General features: G+C 63.7%; 3 protein-coding genes across 3 annotated transcripts; 1 reads left to right on the top strand and 2 right to left on the bottom strand.

Annotated features, from left to right (window-relative positions):
* Positions 1-31: 31 nt before the first annotated feature.
* MUL1 (mitochondrial E3 ubiquitin protein ligase 1) lies at positions 32-2,912 on the bottom strand. The gene is made up of 4 exons (XM_076355939.1): positions 2,793-2,912; positions 2,608-2,695; positions 2,201-2,321; positions 32-1,394 (listed from the first exon to the last, which is right to left on the bottom strand). The coding sequence occupies exons 1-4, from the start codon at positions 2,910-2,912 to the stop codon at positions 665-667; spliced, it is 1,059 nt and encodes a 352-aa protein (XP_076212054.1). The 3' UTR covers positions 32-664.
* Positions 2,913-4,307: 1,395 nt separating this feature from the next.
* Positions 4,308-5,518, bottom strand: FAM43B (family with sequence similarity 43 member B). The gene has a single exon (XM_076356001.1). The coding sequence runs from the start codon at positions 5,433-5,435 to the stop codon at positions 4,545-4,547; it is 891 nt and encodes a 296-aa protein (XP_076212116.1). The 5' UTR covers positions 5,436-5,518; the 3' UTR covers positions 4,308-4,544.
* A 2,777-nt stretch (positions 5,519-8,295) lies between these two features.
* On the top strand, positions 8,296-10,905 carry CDA (cytidine deaminase). Its single transcript, XM_076356165.1, has 4 exons — positions 8,296-8,542; positions 8,901-9,012; positions 9,299-9,356; positions 10,060-10,905. The coding sequence occupies exons 1-4, from the start codon at positions 8,368-8,370 to the stop codon at positions 10,171-10,173; spliced, it is 459 nt and encodes a 152-aa protein (XP_076212280.1). The 5' UTR covers positions 8,296-8,367; the 3' UTR covers positions 10,174-10,905.
* The last annotated feature ends 1,173 nt before the right edge of the window (positions 10,906-12,078 follow it).

Consider the following 12,078-nt stretch of genomic DNA (forward strand, 5'->3'; position numbering starts at 1 on the left):
CCGGGGGTCACGTAATGATCCCAGACAAACACACTTTTCATCCTATTTTATTACTTTACATCCCATTTTCTTATCCCAGCTCAAGCCAAGCCCAGAAATCGGCCGCAGCGGTTTCACACACGCACACACACCCCCCTTCTCGCGTCCTGGCATGATACCGGCCACAAGCGGATTTGGCAGATGATCACAAAATCACTTGTGTTCGCACCCACCCCCGTGCAAGCTCTCTGAAAGCCCACCCTGCTCCGTCGGTCCCGGAGCTGGGCGGCAGCGTCACCCAAACCCCGCAGCCTCTGAGAAGCCGCAATACATCTTTCCCCCCCCCCAACATTTTTACGGGCCGGGTAAGGGACCGCAGGCTCAGTAAACCACGACGCGAAACCCCGAGGGTCCGACTCTTAACAGAAGAGCTTGAAACCGCATCTCCCAGCCGAGCGCCGCGCCCTTTGCGGGGATTCCGCGTCTCCCGTCCCGAAAACCTCCGGAGCGCGATGTGAGCCCCCATCAGCTGGACCGTCGCCTTTTAAGACCCGGCTCAATCGAAGCGCCCTGCTCACTCAAGCTCCCTCCCCTTCCCCAAAATCAACCACTCGAGCAGCGAGGCGAGAAAACCCCTTCGCGAGAGGCAGCTTTAATGCCAAAAGCTCCCTCCGGCCGCAGACATTTAACTGTTGTACAAGGAAACCACCCTGGAGATGGCCTGCCGGCAGATGGGGCACCTTTTGGGCTCGGGGAGAGCCCGGTAGCACTCGTTGCAAGAGCAAACGTGCCCGCACTCCAGGAAGACGCAGGATTTGGTGTTGCTCAAGCAGACGACGCAGGCGTTTTTGAACGTCTCTCCGCCCTCCACGTTCATTTCGCGCATCAGGCGCTCCTGGGCCTGCCGGAATTCATCCTGCATTTGCTTGAGGTGCCGCCTCTCTCGGTGATGCCGGTATTGCTTCCGTAGGATGAAGAAGAGGACGGCGCAGGTGGCAAAACCGAAAACGACGGTCAGGATTTTCCAGAACCGGACGTTCGATTCTTGTTTCTGCAGCAGGGAGTCGAAATCCACGCCGCTCAGGTAGTAGGGCATGCCCTGCTTCGGGGGCTGCAGCTTGATCGTGGCGTTATCCAGGACCAGCTCTCCCACCCCCGTCAGCGCCGTGCCCACCTTCAGCATCTGCTCCGTCTCCTGAATGCCCTTCGGGCGCTCTCCGCTGATGTAGTGGCCGATGACGTCGGTGAAGGACTGGACGGAGGGATGAAATTTCTCGTACACCGTCTCCAGGCTGAGCTCGGCGGCGTCCAGCGGCTTCATCACCCTGACGGTGACGCCGGCGCCCTCCTCCTGAGGGACCAGGTCGAAGGGGGTGGTGTTGGTTCGCTGGTGGATGATCTTCTCATAGTCGTTCCTGGGAAAGGAGAAGGGGATAAAGCAAAGGCGAGCGTTAGCGATTCCCCCCCCGCCCCCCTGAGGCTGGCAGGGAAACACCGCGTGGGATGACCTGCCGTTTTTGGGGACTGCCAGCTGCCACCCGCCCTGAGCGAAGTTTATCTGGGTGGGACTTGCTGGAGAGCGGCGCTTCCCCCGCCTCGTGGCACCATCCGGATACGCACGAGGCCCTCCGCCTTCACCTCAACTCTTCCGCAGTCCCCGCAGAAGTAGCGTGGGCTTCCGCCGGCACCGGGAGAGCGCTTCGGCCCACCTAATTCCCCCTCGTCTCCCCACGGCATTCCCGGCTGCCAGAAACCGCCCTGCGAGGAGAAGCGCTGCCCGTCACACAGGCAAATTTGATAAGCGTTATCCAATTAGCCGAGGCTCTCGCGGGCCAGGCCGCTCCCGTGGGCCATCCTCAGGTCCCCCGGGTGCGGGTATCGCCCAAATCCAACTGAATTTCTGTTTCGAAGGCGTTGTTTTGCTCGGGAAATACTGTCCTACGGCCACCTCCGTAACAACAACGTGGGGCTGCTGATAAATGCTCTGCCCACGTTGGGTTACTCCACGCGCTCATCGTCTACAGCCCCCGTGTGAACTCTGAAAGGCTACGGCCCTGAAAACAGCCAAACGTGCCCCGTTTCGGCAGCTGTAACGGGGCCACTGTGGGGTCCAAGGTCGGGGGCACCTTGGCCACGCCTGAAGTCATTTCAGCACGTCAGGCCCTCCGAGGGCACCGCAGCCGGTCTGAAAGCCGGACGCTCGCGGGCGCCAGGCACGTACCAGAGGTGGGTTGTTCGGTTCCACACCATCTTATGCTCCTGCAGCGTCAGCCTCTGAACGACGCCCTTGCAGTTCTCCACAAACTGGCTGCTCAGGGTCTCCTTAACGGAGCGCACCACGCCTGAAAGACAGATCCGAAGCCCGTGTGAGGTGCTCGTTAATTTTCTGCTCCGTTTCTTACCGCATACAGCGAGTACGAGCAGTATCCGAACAAGGCGGGGGGCTGAAGAGCCGAGAGCTCGTGTTTTGAGCCGTCAGGATAGCCAGTGGCCGCCTGACAGGGGGGAGATGAGCTGATGGGAGCAGAACCGCGGGGCTGAGGTTGAAAGCCACCCGCCGAGGGGGCAGCGGGGGCGAAGATGCGCCCCCGTCGCCCCTGTCGCCCCTGCTTCGGGCCCTGCCCCTACCTTCGATGACCGCGTAGGGGACGCAGCGCCCCGGCGCCTCCAGCAGCACCGCCCGCAGGTCCCCGTCCAGCCGGACCCTCCTGGCGCCCTGCGGGGAGGAAACGGAGGCCGCGGCTCAGCCGACGGGACCAGGCCGCGGTCCGGGCCCGGGCCCGTGCGCGCCGCCCGGGGCCCCTCGCACCCACCTCGAGGCCGCGGGCGACGCGGGCCTTCTGCCGGTAGACGGAGTAGAGCAGGGCGGTGAGGGCGGTGCTGGCGGCCAGCAGCGCGGCCTGCGCGACCGAGGGCCGCCCGCCGCTCTCCATCGCCGCCGCTGCCGCGCCGTTACCGCGGCAACCGGCCGCCGCCGCCGCCGAGTGATGACGCAACCCGCGACACTCTGGCCGGCGGCACCGCGACCATAGAGACGCGGTCAGCCAGGGCCGCCGCTCCGGGCCGGGGGCGGGGGGGGGGAGGCCCAACCCGGCACGAAGGGCCCTGACACCCCCCCACCCCCCCTCAAGGCCTTGTTGGGGGGGCGGGGGAGCCCAAATCTCGGCCCCACAGGGCCTGGGAGGGAGGAGGCGGGCCAGATCCCGGCCCCACGGGGCCTCGGGGGGGGGGATAAATCCCAGCTCCGGGGCCTTGGGGAGGGGGGGCAGGACAGGTCCCAGCTCCCCCCCCCCCCCCCCCCAGGGTCTTGGGGGGGAGACTAAGCCCTGGCCCCACAAGGCCTTGGGGGGGGATTAGCCCAAATCCCAGCCACCCCTCAGGATATCGGTAGCGGGGCCCAAATCCTAATACTGCCAGGGCCCTGGGGGGAGCATCCCCAGTCTCCCCCCCCCCCCCGCCCCGGGCCCTGGAGGTGGGGGGCAGCCCAAATCCCCCTGCAAAGCTTGGGGGATGTCAGACCAAAGCCTATCCCCCCTGGGCTGGAGCCGGGGGGAGGATCTGCCCAAACCCCAGCCCTATAGCGCCTTGGGGAGGGGGGGGGGGTCGTTTACACACACACACACACACACCCCAGGGTGTGGGGCAGCAGCACCCCACGGCCCCGAAGGGCCCCCCCCCCACTGCGAGGCCACGGCTCAGCACGGGGCCCGTGGGGATGCAGCCCCCCAAGCCCATTTTGTAGGGTCCTTCTCCCACACCCCGTGCAGGGCCGCAGCCAGGCTGGCAGGGCCCTGCCAGCCCCGTGCTGGGGGGGGGGGGACGGGACGGGGACAAGACCCTGCTCCCCCCGCCTACCCCCTTGCCAATGCTTATTCTGGGAAAGCAGCAAAAGGGGAGGAAAAAAACCAGTAATTTTTGGTAAATGACTGATGTTCAGGGCCTTGGCGCTGCTTTTGGGGTGGGCAGTGGGGGGTGCAGGCAAGCCCCTCTCTCTGCTGGGGATCTGAGAGGCCAAACCCCCATCGCAGCCAACACCCTCCCCCCCCCCCCCCCCCGCGGGCGGCCCTGTGCCGCCCCCCCGTTTCTATATTTAAAAAACCCGAGTTGCCATGACTACGCGGAGCGGCTCTCGCCAGCCCTTGGTGCCGCAGGGAGGGTGCAGAAAGGGCCGGGGACCCCGCAGCCGCCCCCCCACTCCCCCCGCCCCCGGCTTGGCTTCCTTTGCGAGGGGTAAATTCGGTATAAACCCCCCCAAACTGCCTTGGGGCCGAGCTTAACTCTTCCTCTCCCGTTTGCCAGGGCTCGGTCCAGGCGAGACACAGGCGCCGTTACACTGCAGAAAACACACATTAACTTTATTATGGCCGCCGCGGAGGAGGCACGAGAGCAGGTTCGTGTGCAGGGGCCGGGGGGGTCCCCGGGGTGCAACCCCCCCCCCCCCAGGGGTCTTCCTTGCAAATGAAGCCGCCATCTCGTGCAGATTTGTCCCCGAGGAGGGTCCGACTTCGGCTTGGGGCGCAGGGAAGGCACCTCGTCCCTGAAACGGGGTGACCCGCTGCCGCTGCTCAGCACGCTGGGGGCCGGGGGCCGCGCAGGCTGCACCCCCGCATCTCCCTGGCCAGCCGCAGCACGGCGGCGGGACCACCGTCCCCCCGGGGTGCCCCGCTGCCGAAGGCCTCCTCCTCCTCCTCTTCCAGGATGGAGCTGAGGCGGGGGGCGCAGCGGGCCCTCTCGGCGGGCGGGCGGTAGGGACACTTGGCGTTGAGCAGCCTGCGGAGGGGCATCAAGGGGACGATGGCGTCGCCCAGGAGCTGCTGCTGGACGTGGCGGAAATCGTTCTGCCTCTTGAGGCGCTTGAACTCGTTGAAGGCGGAGGCGGAGGTCTGGTAGAGGAGCAGGGCCATGGCGCGCGCCTTGTCGGCTTTGGAGACCAGGACGGCGTGGCAGCGCAGCACCACCGCCTTGTTCTTCACCTGGTGCCGGTAAACCCAGGCGAAGACCTTGGGGTGCCGGCGGTCGGCGGCGCAGTAGGTGATGCGGTGCAGGAGGTACGCGTGGCCCGGCCGGCGGGCTCCCTTCTCGCAGGGGGTCATACGGATGCCCTGGGGTCCCAACGTCAGCTTCATCTTGGCCCCGCCGGCTCCCGCGTCGCTCTTAGCCCAGATCTTGCCCACCGCCTCCTCCGTGCAGCCCTCGCCCTTGGCGTGCAGGGTGACGGCGTTGCCCAGGTACCGCACCGTGTACGTCGGGTCCTCCTTGTTCAGCTCCACTTTCTGGCGTTTGCCGCGGAAGACGCTGCCCAGCCGTTCGAGCGGGCAGTCGGGCAGGAGGTCCGGGCAGGAGCGCAGGAAGCCGGCCAGCAACGCGGCGTAGCTCAGCCCCGGCCCCAGGCTCTTGCTTTTGCACTTACGTTCGTTTTCCACCAGCACGAATTTGCTCCGGCGCCAGGGCAGCATCTCCGCTCTGCCGAGGGGCCCCCCTGGCCGCCCCGCACGTCTCCGCTAATCCCAGCCCCGCCGCGACGGCCCCTGCCGACCCCCTTGCGGGCAGAGGGACACCCCCCCACCCCCCCGCCCCGGACCCCAAAGCTGGCTGGGGGGTGTCCCCGCACCCCCCCACCCCGGGGGGGGGGGATGCCCCTACCCCTGCACGGTGGGATGCAGCTGCCGTATCCGATGCCGTCTGCCCACGGAGGATGCGGAGCCGCTTGGCCGAGGAGCCGCCGCGCTCCGGCTGCCGCCTGCGCCTGCTGCGGGAGCGGCGGCGGCTGCGGGGACGCAGCTCTCCGTGGGCTGCTCCACCTCCCCGCGACGCCGCGTCGCCCCGGACCCGAGCACGCGGGGAGCCGCCGGCGGACGCCCCCCGCCGCCGTGCACGCCGCCGGACGCGCGCTCGCTTCGTGCTCGGGCAGGGAAATAAAAGATGCTGGTAAAATAAAGACATCCCCCCCCCCCCCTTCCCCGCGCAGCGGTCAGACCCCCAGCTCCAAAGCCCGCCTGCGTGGGGGGAAATTAGGGCAGGATCCGGGGGGGTGATTTTTGGGAGGGTCGGACGTCGGCTCCTGACCCTGGCACGAGAAAAGAGGGGGGTTTTCCCCAAACCTGAGCGTTGCACGAGGGGGTGCGCCGGGGTTTGCAGATCCTGTGGGTTTCCTGGCATTTTTTGCTCCAGAAACCCCATTTTTCCCCATTATTTCCGAGCCAGCCAGACCTCCTCGCTGCTCCCCTTGGGCTGAGCTTTTGGCTTTTAACCTGTTGCTTTTAACTCCGGCCGAGGCCCCGGGACGGCTTCTCTCCGGGGAAAATGAAATCTTGTTTCCCCGCGGCGCAGCCTGGGGGTGATTTTTGGGGAGCGCTGTGGGGGGGCCTGTGAGATTTCAGCCCCGCGGTGGAGTCTGAGGCTGTTCAGGATTCAGCTCCTTTGGCTCAAACCCTAATTTCCACCTTTTGTTTTACCACCTGGGGCTTCTTGCGGCTGCAGCAGGGAGACCCCCAGGCTCAGGGACCCGCAAAGACGCTCCGGCTGCCTTGGGATTGAAAAACGGGGAGGAGAAAGGGGTAAAATAACAGCGTGTGCCCCCGGTTTTGGTGCATTTGGGGAGGAAAAGGCAAGCGGGGTGTTGCAGGGAGCGGGAAGCCATTTCCCATCAGCTTCCCAGCTTTTCTACGGTTTGAGCGAAGCAACTGCAACCTTAAAATAGCTGCTTCGCAGGCAGGCAGTGCCGGCCCTGCTGCTCTCGCTGCCGTGGCCTCAGCAGCCTCGTAGGTTTTTTGCAGCCACAATAATAAAAAATGCATGACTCTGTGTGGTTTTCGGCTTTTCTGCTGCAGCTCGGGTGCGTCGTTTGCTCCCGGCGCGAGGATGGTTTCGGGGAGGTGGCAATTAGTGAATTAGTGCAAATGAGGAAGGTTTCTATCCATGCCAGCCTCTATCTCTTGTTATTTCTGTTCTCGCCCTCATCGACAGAGGTAAGGACTCTTTATTTAATTGCTCAACGTTCATATCGACAGGGCAGGTTTAAACCCTCCCCGAAAGCTCGTTTATTTATAGATCTCGCATTATTTAGGAGGGGGGTCCCCCTGCTCCGGTCTGCTCCTGCGGTGCCTCCCCCCAAGCTGCCCTGGGGCTGGTTTTCCTTTTCTCTCCTAGGTTTTGGGGGGATTGCGCCGCGTAATGGGGTGGGGGGCACAGGAGCATCTGCGGCTCATTTGAGATGGGAAAACAACCAGGATTTGCACTTTGAAAGCTGAAAAAAGGGCTCTGAGCTGATTCAGGGCTGCCAATCCCTCCTCTAGCTGCCTCTTGCCTTGACTGACTGCCCTTGCAAGTAGCTAACTCTCATCATTAGGTTCCAGGGTGAACAAGCACCCGCACAGTGCGAGGAAGGTGGCTCGCCCGGTTATCCCCCGGGGCAATGCTTTGGCTTTGATTTCTTGGGGTGCCTGTGGTCCTCTCGCTGTCCCGCGCTCCGTTCTCAGCTCCCGGCGTTTATACCACATCGGAGGCTGCTGCCAATTCGGGCGCCACGTCTCAGCCTGTCGTGGCTCGTCAGCAGCGACCCAGCGCCAAGATTTGCTGGCAAAACCAGCGGGTCAGGTCAAAATCCTCCCAAAATCCAGCAAACCGGACAAAAATCCCAGTGATAAATCAATGGGGACCGTGACACCCATCCCTGCAGCCAGAAAATGGGACATTAAGCTCCTCCAGCAAGGAGGAAAAAAAGAGATATCTTTAATTAAAAAGCAATTTGCTGATCAGCCCGGCGTCCTGGGAGCTTTTTACGCCGCGTGGGCTGATTCCCATGGAGGCACCAGCCGAACCGAATTTGGGCTTGAGCGGCACGAGGGCATCCCAAAACAGGCTTTTATCGCCTCTGTCTTCAGCCAGCTTTCCCTGCTGCCTGGCAGCCGGTAGTTAAAAGACCTGGGAAAATGTGAGAGAGAGAGAGAGATATAAATTTTTTTTTCTGTTTTCAATCAAATGAATTTCTTTCTTTCGATCTCACTGATCAGGAGCTGTTATTCCTCCCCCCCCCCCCCCCGGAGTGATTTAATGACACTTTCCCGTGGAGCCGCATAATCAGTTTTCAACTGGGGAGGAAAAAAAAACCACCGAGGCGGCGGCGGAAAAAAATGTTCCGCCAGGACAGAGAAAGGAGGAAGTGGGGAAAAAAAAAAAAGGAGAAATTGGAAAAGATGAGACAGCAGGCGGGGAGGGGACGCGGGACCTCCTGAACCCAACGCTTTGGGCATCAGGGCTTCCCCCCAGGGATGCTTCCCAGGGTTCGGCTGCACGCCGGCGCGTTATCCCGGCGGGGCCGGCCAGCCTATTTTCCAGGCGAGGAAATACTTAACTGTGGCGTCAGTGGGAGGGCAGGCAGGCAGAGGCATGGAGGGCAGCGGGCAGCGCCCGGCCCCCGCTGCCCCCCCGGGCCGGCCCCAGGGCGAGCACCTGCAGCTCTTGCTGCGACGCAGCCGGGAGGCCAAAAACCGCGCCTATTGCCCCTACAGCCGCTTCCCGGTGGGCGCCGCGCTGCTCACTGCCGACGGGGAGATCTTCTCCGGTAAGCCAGGGCCGTGCGACCTCCCCTTGGGTTTTGGGGTTCACCCTGCAACCCTTTGGCCATGCATGGGGGTGCAGCGGGGTCGGCACAGAGTGCTGGTCTCGCTCCCCCCCCCCCCCCGCCGGCTGCCTCTTGGCAGCCGCCATCCCAGAGCGAGCCAAAGATCGCGGCGGATGGGAACATACGGAAATTAAATAGGGGAAGCAGGGAACGTTGTTGGCAAGAGCCTGGGATTGGGCGGCGCGCATAGAAAATGGCTTTTCTTTGCAAATTCCCCCCCCCCCCCCCCCCAAAATTGCCTGGAGGGAAGCCGGCAGGGTTCGGGGTGGCTGAGCGGGTGCCGGGGGCTTCCCCGCAGGGTGCAACGTGGAGAACACCTGCTACAGCCTGGGGGTGTGCGCCGAGCGCACGGCCATCCAGAAAGCCATCTCCGAGGGACACACCAGCTTCAGGGCCATGGCCATCACCAGGTAAGGGTGCGCCGAGAGCCGGCACGGCGAGGGATGGGACGTGGGGGCCAGCAGGAAAACCCCCGCTGCGCCCAAGGGGCAGCTTCTGTTGGAGCTGCCCGAGTGTTTTGGGGGGGGGTGGGTGGGGAGGCAGGTTCTTGCATGTTTTTTTTTGAGGAATTGGGGGGAAAATCTGCTTTGGCTCCATATTTATTGGTGCATGAAGGTCTTCTGCAGGTGTTCCCCCCCCCCCCCCCCCCAGCCCCCCGCCCGCAAGACTGAGCTCTGTGCCCTTCTCCTTTGGCAGTGACATGGGGGACCACTTCATCGTGCCCTGTGGCGCCTGCAGACAAGTGATGAGAGAGGTGACGGCTCGCGTGGGCGCCCCGCGCGTCCCGACCCCAGGCATCATCCCCTGACCCCAGGCATCATCTCCCGACCCCAGGCATCTCCCTCCAAAACACTCGGAGGTGCAAAGGGGGGGTTTGCAACCCCCCGTCCCCAGCCCCAGGGCCGGCTCCGGGCTCCTCAAATTGCACTGTCTGCTGGGAAAGGGTTATTCCTCCCCGTCCCATGGGAGCAGGTGCCCGGTAGTAATTCATTAACTCGCCCTCGCCGGGGGGTTTTATTCCTCACGGGAGCTGCCAGGTGCAGAGTTTGGCCCCAGAGCCGCCGCCCCGGCTCTGCCAAGCCTGAAAGCAGTGGTTTTCCTGCAAAAGCCGAGCTCCCCGCGGTGCCCGTCCTGCTCTCGCCTCCCTCCTCCCCGTGGGCACCCCGGCACCCGCAGCCCGTTTTTGGGTGGTTAATATTTAACGGGTCACAGGGCTCGGCTTGAAGGCAGCATTGGCAGGTTTGGAGGCACCGAGGCTCACCCTGGGGGGGGGCAAAAACACAGGATCTGAGCCCAAAATATCCCCCGGGGCAGGTGGTGCTGAAAAGCCGCCCCAAAATACATGCAATAGAGGGGGCTGCTCTCTGTGAGCCCGGCCAAAAAAAGGATTATTTGAGTAATTTGAGGAAGAAGCACAGGTTTTGCATCAGGCACTTCTCCCCTCTCTTCTCCTCCAGTTCGGCACGGACTGGGACATCTACCTGACCAAAGCGGACGGCACCTATATCGTCAAGAGGCTGGAGGAGCTGCTGCCACTCTCCTTCGGCCCCGAGGACCTGAAGAAGGTGTGAGCAGCACGGCTGCCGCCGGCCTTTGCCCTTCGGCAGCAGGGGAGGATGGTTTTCCCCAATTTCCCCGGCATGTAAGCGTCTTTTTGGGGACGATGCAATGGGAAATGCGTTTATAGTGTGAAGTTACCCGTTCCTCTCACTCATCTTCTGATTCAGTGCTGATTTGCAGATGCCAGCCCCACCTCGCCCCGGGGAAACGGCGAAATCAAATTGTAGAAATTCCCTGTTATTAGGAAAAAAGTGTCCGGATATTGGTGCAGTTGAGGGGGAAGTTCACAGGCGGAGAAGGGTTTGATGCACGGCTCAAGCTTGGGCTTGTTGGTACAGAAACCATTCCTGAATAATGCAGAATCATTGCTGGGGAAAATGCGGAATTCTTCAGCTCTAAATGAGAAGCAAAAAGGAAAGGCTCCATCAACCCCAGCAGTTATTAATAAGCCAATTCAGATTAGGTGATTTGCTGGAACTGGACAGTTATCACGCTGAGCGTGTCCTTTGCTCGTTTCTCTCTAGCTTGTTTTCTTTGCTTTTATTCTGTTTGTGGGGATGAAGAGGGCGAGGAGTTTTTGAGGGCTTCTGGAGGGTTTTCTGTCTCCAGAGCAATACTGTTTGCTGATTGTAACATTAATTTAATTATGCACAATGAAAGACGAACGCGTTAACATTTCCCAGCCAGCACTGGGCTGGGCATCGCCGCCTAAGCCCAAGCGAAATAAAAGCAGTCCTGGTTTATCTCCTGCAGTTGCAGCAAATGATGAATCACAGGGAACGGGAAGCGGGGCCCCGGGGTTGCCCCGCTGCCAGGGAGGGCAGGAGGGCACCGGCTGCGTAGGCAGGACGCAACCAGGACACTGCATGGCCCAGAGCGTGGCCAGGGCAATGCCGCCCACACAGCCAGCGCCCTCCTGCCCTCCCTGGCCGTGCCCAGCCGTGTCCTGGGCTGTGCCCTGCTCCATGCCCCGCTCTGCACTGGGCCGTGCCCAGGGCAGGGTTCTGCTCCGTGCCATGCACTGGGTTGTACCCTGCTGCACGCCCTGCTGTGCACCGGGCTGTGCGCAAGCCGTGCCCAGGGCAGCGCTCTGCTCCATGCTGTGCTGCGCGCTCGGCTGTGTCCTGGCTATACCCCACCGTGCACCCGTTTGTGGCCATGCCCAAGCCGTGCCCGGGGTGGTGCCCTGCTGTGCACGAGTCCGTGCCCTGCTCCACGCCCTGGCACGCGCAAGGCATGTGCCCCGCCGTGGCCTGCTCCGTGCCCTGCATTGCACAGGGCCGTACCCTCGCTGCACTCTGCACCGTGCCCTGCCCGTACACCGGGCCGGGCCTTGGCCGTGCACAAGCCATGCCCAGGGCAGGGCCCTGCTCCGTGCCCTGCTGTGCACCAGGCCGTGCCCTGGCCATGCCCAGGGCAGTGCACTGCTGCTGCCCTGCTCCACACCCCAGCGCGCACCGGGCTGTGCCCTGGCCGTGCATGAGGCATGCTCTGCCGCGCACCGGGCCGTGTCCGGCTGTGCCCCGGCCTGTGCCCTGCCCTGCACCGGGCTGTGCCCTGCCGTGCCCCGGCCTGTGCCCTGCCCTGCACCGGGCTGTGCCCTGCTCTGTGCCCTGCCCTGCCCTGCACCGGGCTGTGCCCTGCTCCGTGCCCCACCGTGCCCCGGCCTGTGCCGTGTCCTGCCCTGCCCTGCACCGGGTTGTGCCCCGCCGTGCCCCGCCGTGCCCCGGGCCCTGCCCCGTCCGTGCCCCGCCGTGCCCGGCTGTGCCCCGCCGTGCCCCGGGCCCTGCCCCGTCCGTGCCCGGCTGTGCCCTGCTCCGTGCCCCGCCGTGCCCCGGGCCCTGCCCCGTCCGTGCCCGGCTGTGCCCCGCTCCGTGCCCCGCCGTGCCCCGGGCCCTGCCCCGTCCGTGCCCGGC

This window comes from Aptenodytes patagonicus, chromosome 19 (genome assembly GCF_965638725.1).
Source record: "Aptenodytes patagonicus chromosome 19, bAptPat1.pri.cur, whole genome shotgun sequence".
Lineage (NCBI taxonomy): Eukaryota > Metazoa > Chordata > Aves > Sphenisciformes > Spheniscidae > Aptenodytes > Aptenodytes patagonicus.

Bases quoted from the DNA above. Each gene is read 5' to 3' on its own strand.
- MUL1 (XM_076355939.1), bottom strand. From the start codon at position 2,912: ATGGAGAGCGGCGGGCGGCCCTCGGTCGCGCAGGCCGCGCTGCTGGCC. The intron at 2,696-2,792 runs GTGGGTGCGAGG...TCCTCCCCGCAG, and splicing joins GCGTCGCCCGCGGCCTCGAG to GGCGCCAGGAGGGTCCGGCT. The intron at 1,395-2,200 runs GTACGTGCCTGG...CTCCTTTCCCAG, and splicing joins AACCGAACAACCCACCTCTG to GAACGACTATGAGAAGATCA.
- FAM43B (XM_076356001.1), bottom strand. From the start codon at position 5,435: ATGCTGCCCTGGCGCCGGAGCAAATTCGTGCTGGTGGAAAACGAACGT.
- CDA (XM_076356165.1), top strand. From the start codon at position 8,368: ATGGAGGGCAGCGGGCAGCGCCCGGCCCCCGCTGCCCCCCCGGGCCGG. The intron at 9,013-9,298 runs GTAAGGGTGCGC...CTCCTTTGGCAG, and splicing joins AGGGCCATGGCCATCACCAG to TGACATGGGGGACCACTTCA. The intron at 9,357-10,059 runs GTGACGGCTCGC...CTTCTCCTCCAG, and splicing joins GCAGACAAGTGATGAGAGAG to TTCGGCACGGACTGGGACAT.